General features: G+C 43.9%; 1 protein-coding gene across 2 annotated transcripts; it reads left to right on the top strand.

Annotated features, from left to right (window-relative positions):
* Positions 1-5,218: 5,218 nt before the first annotated feature.
* CD74 (CD74 molecule) lies at positions 5,219-22,758 on the top strand. 2 transcript variants are annotated; one of them, XM_063120880.1, is made up of 9 exons: positions 5,219-5,411; positions 8,924-9,099; positions 9,711-9,781; positions 12,213-12,275; positions 13,468-13,563; positions 14,806-14,875; positions 17,474-17,551; positions 18,441-18,512; positions 21,488-22,758. In XM_063120880.1, the coding sequence occupies exons 1-8, from the start codon at positions 5,365-5,367 to the stop codon at positions 18,497-18,499; spliced, it is 660 nt and encodes a 219-aa protein (XP_062976950.1). In that variant the 5' UTR covers positions 5,219-5,364; the 3' UTR covers positions 18,500-18,512; positions 21,488-22,758. The 2 variants fall into 2 exon arrangements, with proteins under 2 accessions (XP_062976950.1, XP_062976949.1); XM_063120879.1 differs by having other exon boundaries at positions 5,220-5,411; positions 17,474-17,662.
* Positions 22,759-23,256: the final 498 nt, after the last annotated feature.

Genomic DNA, 23,256 nt, shown 5'->3' with positions numbered 1-23,256 from the left:
TTAACTGAAGCCATTAAACTTACCTATGGGCAGCACATAGAAATCATTGCCTCGCACTCCATGAAAGCTCTGTTAGAAACCCACGGACCAAAGTGGATGACCAACTCCCGACTTGTCAAATACCGAGTGCTGCTGTGTGAGAACCCTAACGTGCAAGTGAATGACTGCGTAGCCCTGAACCCTGCGACTCTGATGCCCTTGCCTGAGCCAGTTATACATGATTGCCAAGAAATAATGGACACCGTCCATTCTAGCAGACCCGACCTAAAAGACAGTCCTGTGCCTGGCAGCATCGTCCTTTTCACTGATGGAAGCAGTTTTGTCCAGCACGGTGTCAGAAAGGCGGGTTTTGCCGTAGTGACAGAAGATGATGTCCTAATTGCTGAAGCTCTTCCACCTGGCACATCCGCTCAGAAAGCTGAACTCTTAGCTTTAATCGCTGCACTAGAATGGGGAAGAGAAAAGAAGATCACGGTCTATGCAGAGTTACAAAGAAAGCCTGTTAGGGAAGACGTGGGACGGGCCATACACCATTATACTGACTACGCCTACTGCTTTAAAGGTCCAAGGGAATTCCAGTTGGATTCATTGGAGCCGAGCAAAATTAGCCGCACCCGAGAGATGGCAGGCCACGAAAGCCACGGGCCTAAAGCTCACCCTGAGGAAACAGCCCTCACCGCTGGACGCGACGGGAGAAGACTCCTCAGGACCGGCAACCGAGGGAGCGAAATAACTGGGGGCGCTGCATCCCCTCTCAACCTGGAAAGAAGAGGTGGACACCGCCCGAAGCATGTTTTGCCTATTTTGCTCTTCCTGCTGACCCTGAGCATATCATCCCAGAAGTCAAAACTTGATCTCTGCTCCTCTTGTATACAAACAGTGAAACTGCATAACCAAATCAAACAGACTATTATATATCAGAGTAAATTGCAGTGTACTGAGACCAAAACGTCTTGCACTTTCCGTAATGTTTCTTTCTCAGCATGTTCTCTGAATGACAAAGTCACATGTTTTGATCCCAGAGAAAATCCTGTTAAATGGCACCTAGAGGTCAGAGATGCTAACCAGCAAGGTACACTATTGCAGAAAATACCCCTTAGAACCCCAAATTCTCCAGCTTCTGTGATCATAGACCCTTGTAAGATCTCCCACTGGCCAGATCAGTGTGGGGATCTCAGCTGGGAGAAGACATACATGCACGAAGACAAATATATATGCCCCTCCACAGACCCGATGCAGACTACCATCCCCAAACAAGCCAATTGCGATAACAGCTGTCCTTATTAGAACTGTGTATGGTGGGCCACTTATCCAACAACACCCCCCCTTTAGTAAAATCCACGCCTCTTTAACCAAAGTGCCAGTCCTCAGTAACTGCAAAGCACAACAGTGCAACTTAGTGAATTTTACCGTTTTTAACCCACAACAGTTCGTGACCACTTTTGGGAACCAATTTGGGCTCCGCATTCATGGACAGGGAGCAGATCCCCTGGGGCGGATTTATCTGAAGCTCACTCAGCTTGTAGAAACAGGCCACACCATACAAGAGCACTTCTTCCAAGACTTTTGGAAAGAAGTCGAACAGCCTTTTGAAGTGCCAGAGATAGCGCGCAACCTTTTTGTCACTTTTGCAGAAACTGTCGCTGCGACTCTGAATGTATCTAATTGTTATGTATGCGGAGGAACCAACCTAGGAGACCAATGGCCTTGGGAAGCCCAAGAATACAATGTCAGCCAGCCGTATAATGAGACCACTGACCCCAATCCCCATAGTCAGTGGATGCTGACAAACACCCTAATTGGAAGGTGGTGCATCCAAAGAATATCTTCCGGGGCCCCCAAGATCGGAGAAACCCCGTGTCAGACCATTACCACTCTGAACCAAACTATCTTGTCCTATTGACCAAATCAAACTGTCATACCTCCTAATCGCCCATGGCCAAGCTCACTTCAGGCCAGGGCTTAGGCTCATGGTTCAATTAGTTTGGTGGGCTAAAAGAGATGATCAGTATTGTTGTTATAAGAATTATGTTATGCTTGCTGTTACCCTGTCTTATGCCAATGATTATACAAAGTTTGAAGGACATGATAGAGCAAATTGCAGATAAACGTACTGCAGTGCATCTAATGGCCTTGCAGGATTACAGGCCAGTCCCTGTCAATGATGACAATCTGGGATAATGATAGCACTCTGTGTCTTCGCTAAGAGTGTATCAAAGGGGGGAATGTGAGGGAACTGGCTGTCATTTCCGGTTATGACCTTAATGAAGGCCGTGCTCTTTGCGCATGCCTGAAGTCCGAGGCAGACATTCCTACCGAACAGGTTTGAACAGGTTGTGCTATGCTGCCAAGATGTGCACGCAATTCCTTTGTGTAAAAGTGTGTGCGTTGCCTTTGCATGAGGGGCGTGTATAAAAAGCCCCTCCTCCCAGTCCCCAGGGCAGCCGCCCGTGGACTCATCCCATGCTGCTGTTTCGCTAGCGAATAAAGCTATCTGTTTGGACAAGAACTTTGGTGTGGACTCCAGTTTCTCCGTGTGGGCTCCAGTTTTTCCGTAACAGTTTTGCTTGTACATAGAAAATATTTTCCTTTGTGTACTTGCTTCTTATAACCTAAATCTGCTGCTTTATGCTTGTATGAAAGGAAAACATTTTCTAAAATGTACATCCATGACTCTTATACCCAAAACATTACTTCACACCAGAGAAATGGTTAAGGGACCTAGTTTTTGCTACAACCTGGCACCCTCCAGTTGCTGTAGACTTAGATTCACAGAATCATAGAATCCAATGCCCCTCAGTAGTTGCAGTAGTCCAAGGCTCTACAGTTTTCAACCAAACTCCAAAAAGGAGGGAAATTGGGAGTTCAAGGCTCACAGGCCTACAACGCCACATCCTCCCTAAGGAGGCAGAAAGTGCCAGTGAAATTCTCATTCTCCCAAAGCAGATATAAACCATGAGGATAGGATGGAGAATAGGATATGCAGAGGTAACTGTGGGGTTGTGGAAAACTGATGACGAACAACTTAGGGCAACCTACTTATCTTTTTTTGGTTATTTATTTATTCATTAATTACATTTCTGTACCGCCCAATAGTCGGAGCTCTCTGGGTGGTTTAGAGCAGCCCTTCCCCAACCTGGTGCCCTCCAAAGGTGTTGGACTACGACTCCTATCATTGCAAGTCAGTATGTCCCATGGAGAGGAATGCTGCGACTTGTACTCTCAAACATGTAGAGAGGTGACTGTGGGGTTCTGGAAAACTGATTGGGGAATGCTGTTCTAGAGCAAGGGCAGGCAAAATGTAGCTCTCTAGATGTTTTGGCATTCAACTCATAAAAGTCTCTGTCAGCATGGACAGTGATCAAGAATGCTGCGAATGCTGTGACCGCAGAGGATTTTTCTTATGTGTTCAGCAGTGTGAGATCAAAGGCAGAGCTACCACCTAATAGATTCATGTGTAAGGAAGGATTAGTTTAAAAACTATTGATGAAAATGATTTTTGTCCTCACCATAACATGGGAGTTGCAGCGCAGCACATCTGGAGAGCACCAGGCTGGAGAAGGATGGTTTATACTTGGATCCTATACATGTCTTCTCAGAAGCCAGTGCCACTGAGTTTACTAGGGCTTCCCCCCAAGTGGTATAGGATTGCAAACTAATCTCATCTGAAAGGAGTTCAAGACACCCAAACTAATTCTTCTCTGTTCCTCTGTCACTCTGATGAGATGATGTATTGTGGAGGGATTGTGGGGAGTGAACAGTATATATTGTATGAACACATTTTAAGAAAAAACATTGGTTCTTTGAAGGGCAGGGTATTTACCAAAAGCTGGAAGTGCCAGCTCTTGCTCTGGTTCTACATCTCCAACAAATAGTGCCCCTTCTGTTATCAGTCGTGCTGCTCTATGCGAGATGTGTGTGAGAAAAAAATATTGCGCAGCCCCTGTATTTGGGAAGGATATAGAACAGCGTTCCCTATCCTGCTGTCCCAGCTTTCCTGACCATGGGACATACTGACTTGCAATGATGGGAGTTGTAGTCCAACACCTTTGGAGGGCACCAGGTTGGGGAAGGTCTGCTCTAAACAAAAAAAGAGAAGTAGGTGGTCCTAAGTTGTTCGTCATCAGTTTTCCACAACCCCACAGTCACCTCTGCATATCCTATTCTCCATCCTGTCCTCATGGTTTATATCTGCTTTGGGAGAATGAGAATTTCACTGGCACTTTCTGCCTCCTTAGGGAAGATGTGGCATTATAGGCCTTTGAGCCTTAACTCCCAATTCCCTGCTTTTTGGAGTTTGGTTGAAAACTGTAGAGCCTTTAACGTTTTGTAAACCGTAGGTTTTTTGTTTATTGAATATATATATAAACTGATAACCAGACTGTTGTGTCTTCTTGCACAGGCAATAATTAGCTGAAGACAAGGCACCCCAATTTGAGAGCTCCTACATTCCGACCCAGGCCGCATTACTGGGGCTGGGTCCCATAAGGACTTCACCTTTAAGATTTATTCCCTTTGAGGGGATGGATTGTGAACAAGATACTGTATTACTGACAGTCACTGCTCTTGAGATCATCCTGGAACAATTCACAATTCCAATGTAACATTTTAAAACAACAACAATATTCCTCCACAGGAATCATATTGGAAAAGCACTTCCAGAAAGAGTAACAATGTTGGGGTAATGGTAGAGACAAAATGGCTCAACTAGAGAAGGCCACATCTAATGGAGCAAAGCTGTACACATTTTGCAGTGATTCTGAGCCCCAGTTCCCTATAACTGAGCACTGAAATCTATCCCATAGGTATTATTTGCTGAACAATAGGTTAAGAGGAATTGACATGCATCTGCTTAAGAAAAATATAGCAGTTTAGAATTCTCTCCAAACTGATTGAAATATCTGTTTCCTCTCCCCCCCCCCAAAAAAAAAAAAAAAGAAAGAAAGGAAAAGCAGACTTGGGGGAGAAACTTTGTTTGACTAACATACCAGTGCAATAAATCTCTGGGCTAGCTGCTGCTCTTTCAACACATCTATGTGCTGAAACAGAAACAGGCAGAGCTCTGCCTGCCAACTAGTGATGTAATTTGAGTACCCTATGAGATTTCTTCAAAAAACCAACCTGAAATAAAATAGCCCACTCCGACCTGTTTATGGTACTGGAGGGGGCGGAGGGAGGACGGGAGAGTTGGAAGGGGGTTTCCAATAAGTCTTGCAACTTTCACTTCCCACTTCTGTGTTTCAAGAAGCTTCTGAAGACCAGAACAGAGTCCATTGCATCAGCGCTGTTCCCAGGTAGAACACCACCACTTCCAGTCACCAACCACAGCAGCAGGGAGATAGGCTCCTGAGAAGACCCAACACCATGGAAGATGAGAGGAACAACCTTCTCCAGCCAGGACAGCAAGCACGGTATTTCTAAGTATTTTTCAGTGTTTTTACTCCCCTCTTTTTTTATCTTGCACTTTCAAATATTTGCATGGTGTAGCGCAAGGTGTAACCTATCTGCACCATAGAAAGGTACATGAGTTTGGAAACGGGCAGAGAGAAACACTGCAATTGCCTGGTCTTTCTGCACAGCATCCATCCTGACAGAAAAACCTGTGAATGGGACAGGCAGCACTGACACAGAGGGAGAGAAGCAGCAGGGATTAAAATCGACCCCAGCTAGGTGTGCAGAAGCATTTTAGGATGTGTTGCTTGGCTTCTAATCCCTCTGTAGGAAAGAAGTCTTATGGGATAGTTTTGCCTCTGAAATGGGAACTGAGGTAGCATGGCAAAAGATTTGGTGAAGTGAGAAAAATACTAAAGCTGTATACAACCTTGGAGGAAGTCCTTTTGTACGCAGCAGGACGTACATCCGAGTCAACACAGATAGAACTGTGCTGCGCAATTGATTCTTATCTTGCCTGCAGCTTGTCATGTCCATTGAAAACTAAGGGTGAGTCTGTCTGGGTTTTTTTTTGCCCCTTAATGTTTTCTTGCCCTAACAGCCTGGTTTTCACAGATCTTTTGGCTTCAGTTGTGTGATCATTCCATGGTGTGTGTCTCTATCTAGCTAGAAAAAATAAATAAATCATGCCATGGCGTTTGATGCTTTTTAAGCCAGTCAAGTTGGGCAAAGCTACTTTCTAGTTCTCTTCATGCTGAGTTTCAGATTTTGCATGCTCGGGCCCAAAAGCTATTGGCACATTTAGTTACGTACTAGAACTGGTTGAATATTTGGGTTGTCTTTCATCCCTGAAGGGCAAAATACTGTAAAAGTATTGGGTGCTTGTATGAAATTTATCTGGCAATATCCCTGTACGGTAGTTTAGGCTGAAAGCAACTTGTTCCAGACCACCTGGTAAGATTAATAGATGAACAGGGGTTTGAAACTGAGCTTCAAAACTCTCTAGCCTCTACACCGCAACCATATTTCTTACTGTGCCTCAGTTTTGTATTGTATGTTTTCAGGTTCTTGGGTTTCTAATTTTATATGGTGAATAATAATTTCTTCTTATCATTAGTGGTCATTTCGGGGAATCACGCGCCAGTGATGCTGGCGACTGGCCAAGCCAAACAGCCAGAGCCAATCAGAAAATAGAGACATGATGACATTGATGTTACCAGGGAGAAGGGTGCTCCAGCAGTTCACATCTATACTTCAGCATTATTTTCAAATTGTTTGCCTGCTGCTAAAGTACTAACATATACTGGAAATGGTGTTTTCAAAGCAACAAGCATTATGTTCGGCTTATGGACCAGATCCAGAACATTTTTAAAGATAATACCTTCAGCTTTTGAATTGAAGTCTTGAATTAATGTGAGAGTTGTTGGGGGATCAATAGTAAGACTTCAGTGTTTGTAGAATGAAAAACCCTTTGATATAATAAAAAGGTGGCCTGAAGAATTGGGGACTTGTTTTTAAGAGCTAATTATTTTTAATACAATTAGTTTTAAAACAATTATTATTATTTATTTATATAGCACCATCAATGTACATGGTGCTGTACAATGTGGTTCATAGGCACTAGATTTCCAGAGACATTTCTTGAAGTCTCTGATTGATTGATTGATTGATTGACGTATTTTTTAGCTACTTTTCAGGCTGTGCCTTCACAAAATAAAACACAGACAAGAACACTGTCAGGTACAAATATAATAGGTGCAATAGCAAGCAGACAGAATACTTTGCAAAGCTGCTTTGAACACACAAGCCAATTACAAATTCAGTTGAAGCAGATGAAAGGTTTAAAATGAAAAGTTTTTAGTGTTCTCCTGAATGCTCAGAAGAAGCTAGGTGCAAATCATGTGTCACACCTCAAATGGAGCCTGCTGCTGTGTAGCACATGCATGCATCATCTAAACAATGTTTCTTTATTTCAAAATGGTTGCTTTATTCATGTGCAAATTACTGCAGTTTTAATCAGTCAATTGAATAAAACTCATATGGTGGAACAACTAAGTTGTCTTAATCAGGTGACAGACCTAATAATTACACACAACAATTACTGATGTAACAGTGCTTCAGTTAGGCAATTTTAGGGCTAAACTACACAATACATTAAACACATAGCGTGTACCTGATCCTAGCATTTCTCACTTTAGGGTAAGCATGTGGGATCCTGATTGGGACCACCACAGACAGGTAGGGTGCGTGTGTTAAGCCTTCTCAATTAGCCAATTCACCGAGTAAATTCGCCCACCCACCCTGGCGCAGGGACTAAAGAAAGAAAGAAAACCTCTATTGGTGCCAATGTTTTCTTTCTTTAGACCCTATGCCAAGGCTGTGTGGGGTGGTGGGGTGGGAAACCGGGTGGGTGGGAAGATGTAATCCTCAGTCCCACATGTGGCGAATCCAATCTGCATTGAAGCCTCATGCGCTAACACTAAAGTTAAGGAAGAAGAAGTTAGGATCGGCTACAAGCTACACATTTATTGTGGACTTGTCATATGGGAAGGACCCCCTATTTCGACAGTAACTTCACTGGCTTCAGATTGTGGCCAGGCAGCCCGGCTGCATTTGGGGCCCTTCTGCTCATTCTGCCTAATGGTGTCCTGGACCTCTGCCCTGCGTCCTGTCCTGTCAGCACCACTGACTGCGCCAAACTACATGTTACAACAGACGTAGTAATGCATGGATGCTTCTCGGCCTCTTTTACATTTTTGTAAAAAGTAGCTGCGGTGTGGGGTGGGGTGGGGGCAGGCGGTAGGAACTGGATTTGGACAAGGGCACAAAGAGGGGGGGGTAACTCTTTCCCATTCCACCATTTTGTTCCAAATAAATCTTCCCCAGCTTTTATATTTACATTATTAGATGATGATGATGATGATGATGATGATGATGATGATGATGATAACAATGTGTTTTTATTAATAGGGCAAATAGCAGATTTTATTGGGGAACTGATGTGAGGGAAAAGTGTAAATGACCCACCTGCCTGGCTACAGAGATGGAGATACATTTGCCTACTTTTGTCTGATGTTCTCAGGGCTAAACCACACAGCATGCAAACTGAGAAAAGGTTGTTTATAGAATCATTATTGCAACCATACAGCTTTAACTGTTGGTTCTGGCTCTATAAGAAAAACAGGGAAGCCTGCATTTTTAAAAACCTATCAAGCAAACATTTCTTTGTGTCTCCTCTCACGTTCTCTCTACCTAGCAACATGTGACATTACCAGTAAAACATAATGGTTGGCTACACTTTGGGAATTTCCCCAAGGGCCTTTTCATTTGTTTGGTGTACATAACTCTGTCCTCCAACAGAGAGGAATGGCTGGGGAGTGGTTGCTGCTGACACCCCCCCCCCCCCCACACACACACATCTGCTGCCTGAGGTGGTTGCTTCACTCTCTTTAATGGTAGGGCCAGTCCTGGATGCAGAGAAGATGCTTGGATTGTGGGGTGAGCTCTGATATGCTTCTCTTGTATTTTGCAGGAGTTCTTGTGGGCGTGGAACTGTCTACAGTGCCTTTTCGGTCCTGATGGCTTTGCTGATTGCTGGCCAGGCAGTTACTGTCTACTTTGTATATCAGCACAACAACCAGATTACGAAGCTGACCATGAATACCAATGAACTGAAACTGGACTCGCTGGCCAAGAATCTCCCTCACAGTTAGTAGCTCTTTTTTCACTCCCATCTGAGGTTTTGCACAGGTTTTTGCAGGGGGATTTGTTGGTGGTTTGTAAGAGCAGTTTGTAATAGGGGATGGGGGAAAGTCTCCTATTCAAAGGAAACAAGCCCAAAGATCTACTGAACACATGTGCCCTGTGGGTGGGGTATTTCTCTAGACCACATCTAAATGTAAAATAATTTGTTTTCTTTTTTGTGTTCTCATGATCAGTGGGGGAAACAATTCAGCATAGGTTGTTTCCTCCCCCTGAGCTGTTCACCTGACTGGCATTACATAATTCCCCATACTGCATCGCATGATGTCCGAACAAAGCTTAGCAGGGGTACCTTCTCATCCAACCCACAATCCATCTAACAAGCCATGGGTTGTGGGATGGGTTAGAAGCCCTCCCCCCCTGCCGCACCACAGGTAATTAGGTAAATGCCGGACATGAGAATGGCACATGCGGGAGCAAGGGAAACAACCCATACTGTGTTTACTTGGCTGATCATGTGAACCCAGCCATTGACTCATCTGTGTAAGGGGAATGTCCCTGTGGAGATGATGTTTCGAACGTCCCTACGTGTTTTACACCACTTTTACCTTTCACAGAGTCCAAGTCGACTAACAACATGAAGATGGCCATGATGAATATGATGCCCCTTGCCCTGAGAGACTCTGAGGTAAATATGACAGGACGTGGAGACAGGAGGTGTCTTAATCTGTAGACAGGTGGTGTCATGTTTGAATACTGCCTTGTTGTAACCTCACTTCTTGATCCAAAAAACTTGCCTGCTACAACCCCAAGGTGGTACCAGACAAGTATGTATGAAGGGAAAGCATTCACTGTGTCTCCTGGATCTCCTTTCCCACCAGGTTGCTGGTACAAAAATAAGCTGTCCTGACACAGGCATGAGGTATCTGGCTCTAAGATCTTGTACTAGCCTTGGAAAGACATGTTAGGCCTTTGAGCAGCCTTCCAGATGTGTTGGACAGCAACTCCCATTAATATCCAAGCTGGCTGAGGATGATAGGAATTGCAGTCCAATGCATCTGCAGGGCACCAGGTTAGGGAAGGCTGCTCTTGAGGCTGACGAGTCTAGCCTCAAATTAAGCTCAGAGGACAGCTTGTTCCTGAAACAAAGGTTTCACAGGTACAAAGGAGTGAGTCGGCCCATGTAGGTCAACTGACATGAATGAAGCAGACAGCCCACTAGGCTTACTCTTCTCTTGGCATTTCTTTGGTCACTTTGCAAGCGCACAGGGAATTGTTTGCCAATACTTCTTGCAATTCTGGTCAAAGGATGATGGCAAAGTTCAGCAGATGGTTTATGGACATATGGGTGGAAGCCCTTAGGTAGAAGTTCTAATCAATGGTCTAGATCTAACTTAAGTTAGCTAAAATCAACAGAATTTAACTTAAATAATCATAAGAGCCAGTGTGGTGTAATGGTTAGAGTTTGGACTGGGAGTCAGGAGATCTGGGTTCTAGTCCCAGTCAGCCATAAAACTCACTGGCTGACTGTGGGCTAGTCACTAACTCTCAGCTTAACCTACCTCACAGGGTTGTTGGGAGGATAAAATGGAGAGGAGGAGGATCATATAAGCCACTTTGGGTTCCTCAGAGGAAAAAGAAGTGGGATATAAATGTTGCTGTTGTTGTTGTTGTTGTTGTTGTTATTAATAATAATAATAATAATAATAATAATAATAATAATAAAATCTTCAGAAACTTGGCCTACCAAAATACATCCACACCAAATACATCCACGCTCAATTGTCAGGGAATTCCTGAATCCGTAAAAGGCAGCATGACCTGGCAAAGCCCATCATGTCTGCCTAGAAAAATATATTATATAATAATATAATATATTTATATATTAATAATATATTGTATAATAATTATTATATAGAATATAACTGTTATTATGTTATATAGAATAATAATAATAATTCTATATGAAAATGCAGTAGCATAAGACTTATTACTTAAGATCTACCAGACTGATTTTGCTCGTTTTTGTTTTAAACTAAAGCTTGAGCACTGTACACTTGCAGCAATTTTTGAAAGTTTGAAGCAGTTCAAAGCTCAAGCTTTAGTAGTATGTGGAAGATAGGAGGAAACCATCTATAGACTGGGATTGGGCAAAAGATCCAAGGAAGAGGAGGGTCAGTGCCATCTTGGGGAGCCCATGAGCAAGGGAGCTTTACTGAGATCTCTTAGAGGGGCAGAGTGTGCAAACCGAGACTTCTCTAGCACTGCCTTCATCTTTCCTGGCGCTCTTCTGAAGTGGGAACGGTGCTGATGCTGAGCTCAGGGGCCCTTGTGTTGCCAGACATAGGGACCAAGAAAGTGCTCCGTGCCCAATCACACCTCCTCCTGGAGTTGTCCTTGAAAAGGTTTGGGATTTGGAAATTCAGTCAGAGGAGTTTATAGTTTTTGTGAACCGCCCAGAGAGCTTCGGCTATTGGGCGGTATAAAAATGTAATAAAATAAATACATAAATAATAAAATAGTGGAGTGGACTTTCAAAAGTGGGCAGCTTTTCATCAGCCTGTGACCACAAATGCTCTATTTGCTTTGGGCATTAGAGTGATCTTGCTTTAATACTGATTATCATAGCTAAGATGCAAAATAAAGGTGGTTTTTTTTTTTTTTAAAAAAAATACTTGTTCAATCTAAATGCAATCATTGGAGCTCTTGTCCTGAAGTGTACATGCTGGTATCTACTTTATACCCACCTATCATGGCTTCCTCTAAAGGATTTTAGGCTGCTGGCAATACTTAACTGGAGGTTGCTAGACCACGCTTTGCAAAACTACCTTTCCCAGGACTAATGGGGGAGAGAATTAATTTATGTTATGCTCTTAGGGCGCAGTCCTATGCACATTTAGACAACAAAGTAGTCCTACAACTCCCAGCATGCCCCAGCTATGTTTAGACGGAAAACATCCTATGCATGTTTTCTGTCTAAACATGCATAGGATTGTGCCCTTAACATCACTTTCCCCCCAAACTAGATGTATCTCTTCCAGACCATACTATAATAACTCAATGGAAATTGAAGCTCTCACCTTTCGATTTTAACTTCCTCATTTTTATCCCTTCTGCAGTCTTTGGAGGAGGAAGCCAAGCTGACCAACAGCACTGAAGACCAAGTCAAACGCGTGCTCATGGTAAGAGTCTCAACGTTTTTCTTTTCTTTTCGCCTGCATGACAATGTATCATATATAATGGTACTCAGTTTGAAGCCATGTATTCAAACTTCTGGAGGCAGGTCGAACTAGTTAGACCTGAGATTGGATACATCCAGGCAACTCTTCATTTTCATAAGAATTGCTAAGCAGCCCTTGCTTTCCAGCCATAAAATTGGATTGGTCAATGGGCATCATGACCCTTGGTTGTAGATGTAGCATATATGAAGGGGGCATCCAGAGTGGAGAAGCTTGAAGAAGGTGCCTGTGCACTGTTGCTTTTGGTGCACCGGTTTACACTGCAAAATTGAACACCGGCTTGATTCTTCAGCGTTGGGAATCTGCCACATCAGAAGCAACAGAACACCCTTGCAGCTGCGTGTCCACTTCCTCCACAGATGTGCATACAACTTCCTTGGATCCTGGCCAGAGGCTATAGTCTAAGTGCCATTGCAACAATCATTTAAATAAACTGGGCTGCTCTTTATGTGGGGCAACATTGAGCAAGATGGATTGAGATAATAAGGAATTTTAGATGACGAATGCTCAGACTCTGGGAGTTTTTTGGGCATGCTGTAAATGATTATTCTGAATAATTATTTCTGATCTTAGGGTCATGCTTTAAATGGAGGTTGTGACACTACAACCCTTGCAGTAGAATGTGGCTTGTGCCAAATCACTATAAAGTGGGGTGGGGTGTTGAACCCTTCCGCCTGTTCACGTCTTCTGTTCACTGCCAATATAACATGAGGTTTTTACCAATTAAAGCATTTTGGTCCAGCTGGTTTTCTCCTGTGAGGAGTTACCTCCAGACTTGGAATCCCACCGAGGCAGGGGAGCAGCAGGGGAGGTGGTTTTGTGGTAGGTAGAAAGCATGGGTGGAGCGCTGAATATTCAGCAATCCCTCCCACCTGTACCATTTGCATGTTAAATCAGCACCCTGTCTTAAAGAGTGTGATAGAAACCCAATTGTAAGGTATGATTCTGCCACTGTTGCATCTAGTGACTCTCATTGTTACTCCGCCTGATTGAATCGGTGAGACCAAACAGTCCTTTCTGTCCCATCCTTTGAACGCAGTCTTAGCTTTGCTTCAGTAATATCGGTCTACGCTAAGTGATCTCTTTTTAGGCTTCCTGCAATATTCATTCTTTGTTGATATATTTCTCCCTGAAGCGCGGAAACCCTACCCGAAAGTTTCCTGAATTGAAAAACAGCTTCCTAGAAAACATGAGTCAGCTGAGGAGACACCTGGGTTATGAGGACTGGATGGTAAGTGCTGCCATTGTTCCAGTGGCCTGTTGTGAAGCCTCCTCTTCCTCTCCTGTCTTAAAAAGTGTGGGGTATCGCAATGGAGAGCCCTTGTGTGGCAGAAGTTCTTAACGTTTCACAGCAACGTTTGCTCTCTGTCATCACATTGACTATTTCTGTAGGAGTTCTTCCCCTGGGAACCTTAGACTTCATAAAGGATCTCAGCCTCATTCTTCTCAAGCTTCGGAGGTGATGATACACTGTGAAGGCAATTAGGATGGCAATTAGACTGTCGCATGAGTGAAAAATGATAAGAACCCAGTAATTACGGGGGGTGGGGAACAAATAAGATGCCTTAGAGCATTTTAAAACAATTGGTTTCCCCCCTTCAGGCTTGTCACCCATGTGTTTTTTAAGCTCAATAGTATAAATGTAGAATATTACATTTCACAACATTAACAAGTGAGCAGTATCTATTTTCTTCTCTGAGTAGTAAATACGCAATACAACGTCAAAAGAGTTTAGGAGGTATTATGTGTATATCCATTGCAATATGCAATGCCTTCTAATTTATTTTTGGGTTGGATTGTCCATGTGTAGGATTTGAAGAGGCTAAACATCTGGGAATCTTAGAGCTGTGTTTGAAAACTGGCAGCAAAATCTTAGGTTTACTAGTGTAATTAAAACTGGCTGAACCATGTGGGATCCCTTCATACTTGCTATGCTGAGTGGTGTCTACACTGCCAATATAACATGAGGTTTTTACCAATTAAATAGTTGTAACTTTATGCTAGGCAGAGCAACCCTACTTACCTGGGGAGAGAATTCCATGGTTCAATGTCCACCACTTCCAAAGCCCTGCTGGCTCACAGCATCTTGGTTGGGCAGTAGAAACCAGTAAGAGGGAATTACCAGTGGCAGCTATGGGGCTGATGTCATTTCAGGGTCTTTTAGGGTAAGTGTTGGGGGAATAAGGGAGCCTGCAGATCCACATTCTTCCCCCAGAAGCGTTCAGTCGCTTTCATTCTGGTCCCCACTGCCCTCAGAATACTGGGAGTGGGTCAACCAGGGCAGTAGAGGTCTCTACCACTGCCCCAAGGAAGCCTCCCTCTCCCCTGACAGAAAGAGACCTCTGCAGTTCCTCACTGGGAGCCTAAGATTGCTCCCCTGGTATTTAAATGTTATAATGATTGAGACCTTAATTCCCCCCCTTAAAATAACATCTAGAGATGCCTTTTATTAACAATATCTGATGTCCTGCAGGCTTTTGAAAACTGGATGCACAAGTGGCTCCTCTTCCAGTTGGCCCAAAATGAGAAAGCTGAAGAAACTGGTATGTTAGAAGTGCATCACAAATTCTCTAAATCTAATGTTTTATTCCAGCCAGATCGTGACAAGGAGTTCTGTTTGTCGCAGTTTTATGCCATTCCTAAAGAGATGAAGGCTAGGTTCAGACAGTATGATAACCCACTCTCAACGATTGAGTCAGCATGGGTTGTCATTGAGCCATGGGTTATCATGTTGTCTCAACCCAGGCATGCTAACAGACCATGGTTTGTTAACCACAAACAACACATGAAGAGAATCCATGTGTTGGGTTCAGAAGATCACTGGAGGAAAAGAAGCCATGGTGGCTTCTTTTCCCTGTCCTGTGCATGCTGATCACATGCCCACCACTTCCCTAATTCCAAACCATCTTGCACCATATTCCAGGAAGCAAGAGCTCCAGGTGACTACTGAAGGTTGGTAGCAGAATGCGTGGCCTGTTCGGGTGCAATTAATTCATCAGCACAATTTTATTTTAAATACACAGGACAATGATCCCGCCACTTGAAAAGTCCTTTTGGTGTAAATGCAAACAAGACTTCATAATATGGGAACAACGTATTAGGGTTCTTTCGGGTCATCTCATCTGCCTTAGCTGCCCCGATTCTTCTGAGCCCTGTTCCCAATGTAGGTGACAATCATAGGTGGCCCTATGTTTGGGCAAAATGGGGCAGTGGCTGCCCTCCCCCCCCCCACTTCTGGCAGAGAGATCCCCCAGTGAACAGCTCCGACGTGCAGCTGATCCCCCATAATCTTCTGCTGTCCTCCACTGGCTCCACCAGCCTCAGTGGGCACCAGCTGCCACCAGTGATGACTTTTATATGGCCTTGGTACAGGGTGTAGCCACAGTAACATTTCCTCTCACGTTGGCATCTATGTCCTTTGGGATCTGCTGTGTGGAGTCCTTGCTCTGGGATTCTTTTCCCACCTAAACAGAGAATGTATGGGGTGAAGAATAAGATGCCCCAGTGGTGGCCCTGCAGCTGTAGTATTCATTACTCAAGAGAGGCCTCACGGTAACCTTTGCATCTTGAGTCTAAATACAGAATGTTTTTATATTTCTTTATTTCATTTCATTTTTATACCTCCTAATAGCTGAAGCTTTCTGGGCGGTTCACAAAAATAAGGTGATGTACAATTTTAAACAAATTGTACACCAACTTGGATGTCCTTTGGGGTCAAAAGGCTATTAATATGGAATTAAAATGAATGCCTTTTGTGGCAGAGAGTGCGGTGGGGGCGAGGGGAATCTGCTCATTATACGTGTTGCAATGTTGGTAATTCTGCTACTGTGCTGCTCTTGATGTTGGCAACAGCTTGAGCCCAAAGCACCTTGCTGTCTCTTCAAAGGAGGCACGGCTGCACAGGGTCACTTTGCCGATTTGAAAGTCAGCATTGGTAGGCTGATGAGCTCTTTGTGCTCCATGGAACCACTGACTTTTGAGTCTGTCTCCACTCATCACAACACAACAGAAGAGGAACATGGCCAGGGAAATCACCGGCCTGAACAGTGCACTCAAACTGATTGGTAGAGGGCAACGCCCTGGAAACTGCCATTATCTCAGCCAAAGGATGCCCCCACAAGGCGTCGTTGTTGTTTGAATTAAGGCCCACTTCCTAGATAGATAAATAGATACCCAATGAAACATCTTAAGACTTTCAACAGCTCCCCTGCACACAAGGACTTATTAAAGATCCTGAACTTGGACACCAACATGGCCAACAACTTCTCTGTACCAAATTTGGGCACAAACATAACATTTCAAAAGAATGATTCCTCCATCTGTGATTTCAATGGCTTCTGAAATAAAAGCCTGAAGCTGAAATTTTCATACCAATTAGCCACTCAGCAGTGGTCGGACACATCCCCATTAGCAGAATTTATATTAATACTGCCTCCATTAAGCAGTACTCATTAGCATTTGCTCTCATTAGGCTAAATGGGTTCCCTGGGAGCCATCCCAATAAAATAGCTGCCCTAATTAAACTGGCATATTGTTACAAAAAGCATTCTTTCCTTACCCCTCTCCTCTCCCACGGTGCAGCCACAATGGAACAGCCCATTTTTATATTATCTGTTCAGCCAAACCAGAAGGTAAAGCTTTCCCTGGACCCATCCATTTCAAACTGTTCAGGTGGGGAGCATGGGGGAGAAGACTGTGTGCTTGAATGCACCGTACCTCGTCTGAAATACTCTCTGCATGCAGAAAAATAGTCAGGGAGAATACTCTGTTGCCTGACATGCTAGTTGTCTATGTGCAAGGGAATATATTAGACACCATCTTGCTGCCTGAAGTCCTGCAGGGCAGGAAGAGTTTCCCCTATGGTTCTTAGTAGGACCATCTGTTTCATTCTAAGTCAGGTTTGGGGAATGTGAAGATGGAGCATCCTTGAAAATTGTCCATGTTGGCTGGGGCTGACGGGAGCTCAAATCCAAGAGCCCATGGATGGGCACAGGTTCCCCATGCCTGCACTACATGTACCCTCGTCCTACATTGCATTTGGGTAAGGGAGCTGTTGGTAGTTATTTACAAGTGTACTAAAGGACGCTGACAGTGACCAGCCATCAATTGTACACACTCAATTTCCTCATTCTTTTTTTAAGCAAAAACCAAGTGCCAGCAAGAAGAGTGTGCTCAGGGGGTCCACCCAGGAAGATTCTGTGCCCAGTGCGATGAAAATGGTGACTATCTGCCTAAGCAATGCCATACCAGCACTGGGTATTGCTGGTGTGTCTACCAAAATGGCACAGTGATTGAGGGCACTAAAAGCCGAGGACATCTGGAGTGCACTGGTAAAGAGCTTGTTTGTGCTGTCAAGGGGAAAGGGGTGAAGAGGCACGGAGATGTTCTTCACATTCATGGGCAAGCTGGTTGATCACTACTTAAGGAGCACTGGGTTGGATCCAACCAACACAAGAATGGAAGTCCATCGGTGTACTGGGACTTCCCTGTCCTCTCCTCTCCCTTGCAGCCCCCCTTATAGGTACTCCAAATCTGCTCCAGAGAGTCCCCCAACCCTCTGGTGCAGATTTGGGGGGCATGCAAGGGAAGGGGCTGCAAAGGTGAATGGGAAATCCACCCCACCAGCAGTTTCCTCCTGCTTGATGGAACAACGCAATTGGATACAACCCAATGTCTTCATGTCCTGCCCCATCATCGTCAGTTGTGTCGTTCTCATTATGCCAGTTACTATGTTGTCATCTCAAAAACAAAACAAGAAGTGGGTGCAATTAGCCGCTAAGTGCACACTTTTCAGCTGAATGGACCACAGATGTGACTCAGCAAGTGCCTGCTTGGCAGATTCCAAACGACTTTTCCATCTTCTAGTTTTGGAAAACATACCCCAATATTCATAAATTTGTGGATGACTGAAGGCTGCTGCATAGATTACCAATTAAAGTACAGCAAAAACAAGCAATTGCTGCTGAATATGAAACAGCACAAATGATAAGAGGAAATGTTCTAGAGGTGGTGAAAAGAGAGATAAGAGGAAATGTCCTAGAGTTGGTGAGAAGATCTCCTAGGACCTTGGAAAGCACTGACTCTCTCTCTCGCTCGCTCTCTGTGCAGGGAAGGGGGGAAATTTGGATCCTGAGAATGTGACTTCTTCAGGGCTGGAGCTCATCTAGCGGAATGCTCAAGGTAATGTATGAGACTTGCTGGATCAGACCAAAGGCCTATCTCAGGGGTAGGCAGTGCGATTCCTGTGGGTGCCACTGGCCCTGGAGACAGCTCACCTGTGCCTGCAAAGTGCCCGGCTCATGCCTGAGATTTATTTATTTTATGCAAGGCACTAGCCTCAAGTTGCCTGGCATCTTTATTCCCAGAATGCCTCTGGGCCTCACATGGTACAAGAGACATTCTTAGGAAATAAAGATGGCAGGAAGTAAAACGGCCAGTGCTTTGCTTTGAGGTGCCATCAGCCACCTGGAGAAAAATAAATGGACTGGCTCCATTGCCACTATCTGGTGGGGGGCAGGAAACGTGGGGACGGCAGCGGGAGCAGGAAGCAAGGAGACCAGCACTGGTGGGGGAAGGCTGTAGAGGACAATGGGGCAGGTTACAGAGATCTGTGCGGTGACCTGATGAGGGGAGAAAGTGTGTGTGTGTGTGTGTGTGTGTGTGTGTGTGTGTGTACAGGACTGTGTGTGTGAGAGAGTGTGATTGAACCTGAAAAAAGAGTAATGAGTGACTGGGATGAATGGATCTTGTGTGCTGGGAATGTGGTGTTTTGGGGAGTGGGGGTTGATACTGAATGAGAGAGAGAACTGTGGGTTCAAAGGAATGGATTTATTTTGGGACTGTCTCTACTTCTGCCACACATTCAGGATCTTGGGCATGTTTATAGTCTTTTAAATAGGGTGACCATATGGAAAGGAGAGCAGGGCTCCTGTATCATTAACAGTTGTATTGAAAAGGGAATTTCAGCAGGTGACATTCATATGCATGCGGCTTCGGCTATTGGGCGGTATAAAAATGTAATAAAATAAATAAATAAATTCTTTCTGCATCACAACAATAAAAAATGCAGGAGCTATGCTAGAGTGATCAGATACAAAAGAGAGCAGGGCTCCTGCAGCTTTAACTGCTGTGTAGATGAAGAGGGAATTATTTATTTACTTATTTATTACATTTCTATACCTCCCAATAGCTGGAGCTCTCTGGGCGGTTCACAAAAATTAAAACCATTCAAAATATAAAACAACAGTATAAAACCATAATATAAAATACAATATAAAAGCTCAACCAGATAAAAACAGCAGCAATGCAAAATTACAAATTTAAAACCATGTTATTTAAAATTTATAGATTGTTAAAATGTTGGGAGAATAAAAAGGTCTTCACCTGGCGTCTAAAAGCATATAATGTAGGTACCAAGCGAACCTCCTTAGGGAATTCACCAGGTGCTATATGCATACAAATGACACCTGCTGAAATTCCCTTTTCAATACAACTGTTAAAGTTACAGGAGCCCTGCCCTCCCTTCCATATGATCACCCTAGACATCACTAGTTTGCCTTTCTGTAAAATAGGAGTTTATAACTGGCAGTAGCCATCATGGCAGCCATTTTATGAATGGGCCCTCCACCCATTGGCAGCCGTTTTGCAATGGCTGCCATGTACACTTTTTCCAAATGTGTCCACTGGCCCAAAAGTTTTAGAGGCCTATCTAGACCAATATCCTATTTCCCACCGTTGTCAAGCAGTTGTGTGTAGAAAATCCACACACAGGACAAAAAAGCTCTTTCCTGCTGCTGTTTCCTAGCAACCGGTATTCAGTGTCCGGCTGTTTCTCATCTTGGAGGTAGCATATGCGCATCATGACCCATAGCCATTGATTGGCTTACCATCCATGAAAGGAGCTGGGTTAGGTCAGTATGGCCTAGGAATGCATCTTGAAGGCACCTTTTAGTTCAGTGCTGGTGCTGTCAGCTAAATATACAAAGACAAGTAATATATCTTGTGAAATTCAGCTGGCCGTTTCCAGTTTCAGAAATGTAATTCATCTACATAGATAGCATGGAACTCATGGATCCTGTACTTAGTTAGCAGGCAAGCACTGGCTGAGGCATGAAATTATAGGTGCAGGTGGACTCTAGGCTGTATGTGCCCAGGAGGGGACACCCATATTCTTTCAAAGCTGGCATGCAGAAGTTCTTTGGGTATCAAAGGTGCAGTGTGCAGGGAACAGAAGGACGAAGGCTATAAAAGCTGAACGGGATACATCCCCACCATGACTTGTGCTTATTTTATCACACCTGCTAAAACTGCTCTATGTATTCTCAATCTGAATATTATAGTTTTTGCATATATCTGCAAAGACTGTAATATTCAGATTTAGAATAAATAGTGCAATTTTATGGTTAGAAAAGCACCATTAGCTGGCAGGGGAAAGGTAAGGCGATGTTTTAGTTATATGGATGGGTGAACTTTACCAGAGTAATCCATAGGGCAAGTGTGCAGAACTGTTTGGGGTGCACCACTCATGGGCCATATCATGTCGGGCACAACACCCCCTTTTTTCCCTTGGGTGATGAAAGACCACCTCCGTGTGGCGAAAAAGAGGCCAGGCCACCCTGCAGCAGGGATGTGGGCCAGCCTGACCATAGGACTCATCCACTTGAGGAAAGGCCACCACCGTCCCAGGCAAGTCCTGCTGCCCTTGCTCCCACTGCTATCTCTGACTCACCCACGCCAGGCTGAGTGACCGCTGTTCCCTGTGTGGGCGAGTCCTGCTATCTCTCATCCCCGCTGCCATCCCCAATCTGAGATCGAGATCTCTCATCCTTGCTGAGATTGGAGACGGCAGCATGGATGCCCTCCAAGGGGATTCCTCCAGGGAGTGGGGCTAAAGTCTAAGCCCTGCCCCATGGAGGAACAACAAGAGCTGCACAAGCCAAATTGGAATGCTGCCCTCCCAAGTTTTGCACCCCCGCCATAGGATATTACTCTGGCATATAAAATCAGTTTGTGATGGTTCCCATCTTTTTAAAAAAGGGACATTGCTAACCTTGTATGGCACTGTGAAAAATGAAGTGTTTTGTTTAACTTTCCCTTGACAGGAAACATTTCTGGGTCAACTCTGGCTATCATTCACCTTTCTTTCCTCTCTTTAGGAAATGTCCAACCCAGAAGGTTGCACAGCCACAGCAGCCCAAGAAGCTCAGCTGATCTTCTTCTGCTTGCATTAGTTTCTGCCATACTTCTGTATTGATTTCTTGAATTAGGTTAGCAGCAACCACTTCTAAATTCCTAGGCTTAAGCATTATCTGTAATGGAAGGGTTGATTAAATATCATTGCCTGCTGAGCTCAGTCCTGAATTACCTTTTCAAAGGAGCAGCCCTTGTCTGACCAAGGTTTGACAGCAAAAGGTTCTGAGCCGGAAAAGTTGATGTTTTCTTTAATATTCCGCTCATGGAGAGAGGATCGTTTTGGCCGACTAAAGCCCGCAATAGCATTTGTAACACACAGCTTTCATGAGTAGTAAAGCATTCACTGCTGCCTTTCCACAACAATGGCATTGCTAGTACAACATCTTCTGTAATGCAAGTTGTTTCCCTTCCAACAGAGCATGAAGAAATATATACTCTCACTTTTAAACCAGCCCTACAAGACACAGGAGGGGCCCCAATTCTTATCAAATGTTTCATTAAGGTTGCAATCCTATTTGTGTTTAAACAGAAAAGGCCTACAATTCCCAGCATTCCTCAGCCATGCTGGGTGAGGAAAGCTGGGAGGTGTAGGACTTTTGTGTATTACTTATTGACCCTGTTTAGATAACATGCTAAGCCACACTGGTTAAGCATATTGAGCTAAACATTATGGCTTAGCGTGTCGTGTGAACCATTCCCAAATATGGTTGTTACATAACCAGTTTTTAAACACGCTCACTAACCATTTACTGCAAGAATTAATGCCTAACCATGGCTCAGTATGTCATCTGAACAGGCCCTATGTAAGATTTAAATATGGTACTGAAAGATTCTATATTTATGTGAATCTAGAACACCCAGTTCTGTATCCTGTGGAGTTGGTCGTGTACCCATGACAGTTCCCGCTTAGCCTAGGACCTACTTTAAAGACATTTCTTATATAAGAATAGTAAGGCTATAGGTAAGGCTATCACCATTACAGGCTTCTTCTTTCTCACACAAAGCAATAATATGTTTCTTCAGTTATGTAAGCATGCAGTGTGCTTGTTTTTTTATATACTACTAGAAAAAGATAGGGAATTTGATGTTCTTATACCAAATTGTAGCTGGTGACATGCTAATTATGTATTTTCTAGGTATGTATGTTGAATATATATAAGGATTGTTAACAAACTCACCAAGATGATGATTTTAATTAGAAGCTTTTGAAAAATAAAAATAACCCACTAATGAAGTGCACTTCTCCATTGAGATGGGTTGATTGACCCTTTATCACTCCAGCGGCATCCCAGAACATACTTTGCAAAATTACCAGTTGCTTAAAGCAAATGTTCCCATAAGTTCATTCATTTGTTCCACTCAATGACACAGGAGTACAACTATTAATCACTACCATAAGCACAATGGTACTATTAAAAAAATAATTTGTCCCAAGGGGAAGAAACTTAATTTTTAAAATGTAAAAGTGTTTTTAGGGCACCTTTAAAGGTACAATCCTCTAGCCCACTGTGATCAATTTGTGTGACACTTTGCAGATAAAAACGATTATATCCAGGACAGTTTGGATGCCAAAATTGACACAAGTCTGGTGGATGTAACTTTGGTCCCTGATTGTCCAGTTACAATGGATACTTTTCAATTTGTACAGCCCAAGGATGTGGAAAGGCATACACCTGTGCTGGACCCTTGCCTTTCCTGCCTTATAAAAGCAGCCGTGGGGGGGGGGGGAGGG

The sequence above is a fragment of the Elgaria multicarinata genome, chromosome 3, assembly GCF_023053635.1.
Source record: "Elgaria multicarinata webbii isolate HBS135686 ecotype San Diego chromosome 3, rElgMul1.1.pri, whole genome shotgun sequence".
NCBI lineage: Eukaryota > Metazoa > Chordata > Lepidosauria > Squamata > Anguidae > Elgaria > Elgaria multicarinata.
Note: the sequence above shows the minus strand (reverse complement) of the source record. Positions and strands in the feature narration are given on the sequence as shown.

What these genes read in the sequence shown, in the direction of transcription:
- CD74 (XM_063120879.1), top strand. Translation starts at nt 5,365, where the DNA reads ATGGAAGATGAGAGGAACAACCTTCTCCAGCCAGGACAGCAAGCACG. An exon ending in GGCCAAGAATCTCCCTCACA is followed by an intron (nt 9,100 to 9,710) that starts GTTAGTAGCTCT and finishes TACCTTTCACAG; the next exon opens with AGTCCAAGTCGACTAACAAC. An exon ending in TTGCCCTGAGAGACTCTGAG is followed by an intron (nt 9,782 to 12,212) that starts GTAAATATGACA and finishes TCCCTTCTGCAG; the next exon opens with TCTTTGGAGGAGGAAGCCAA.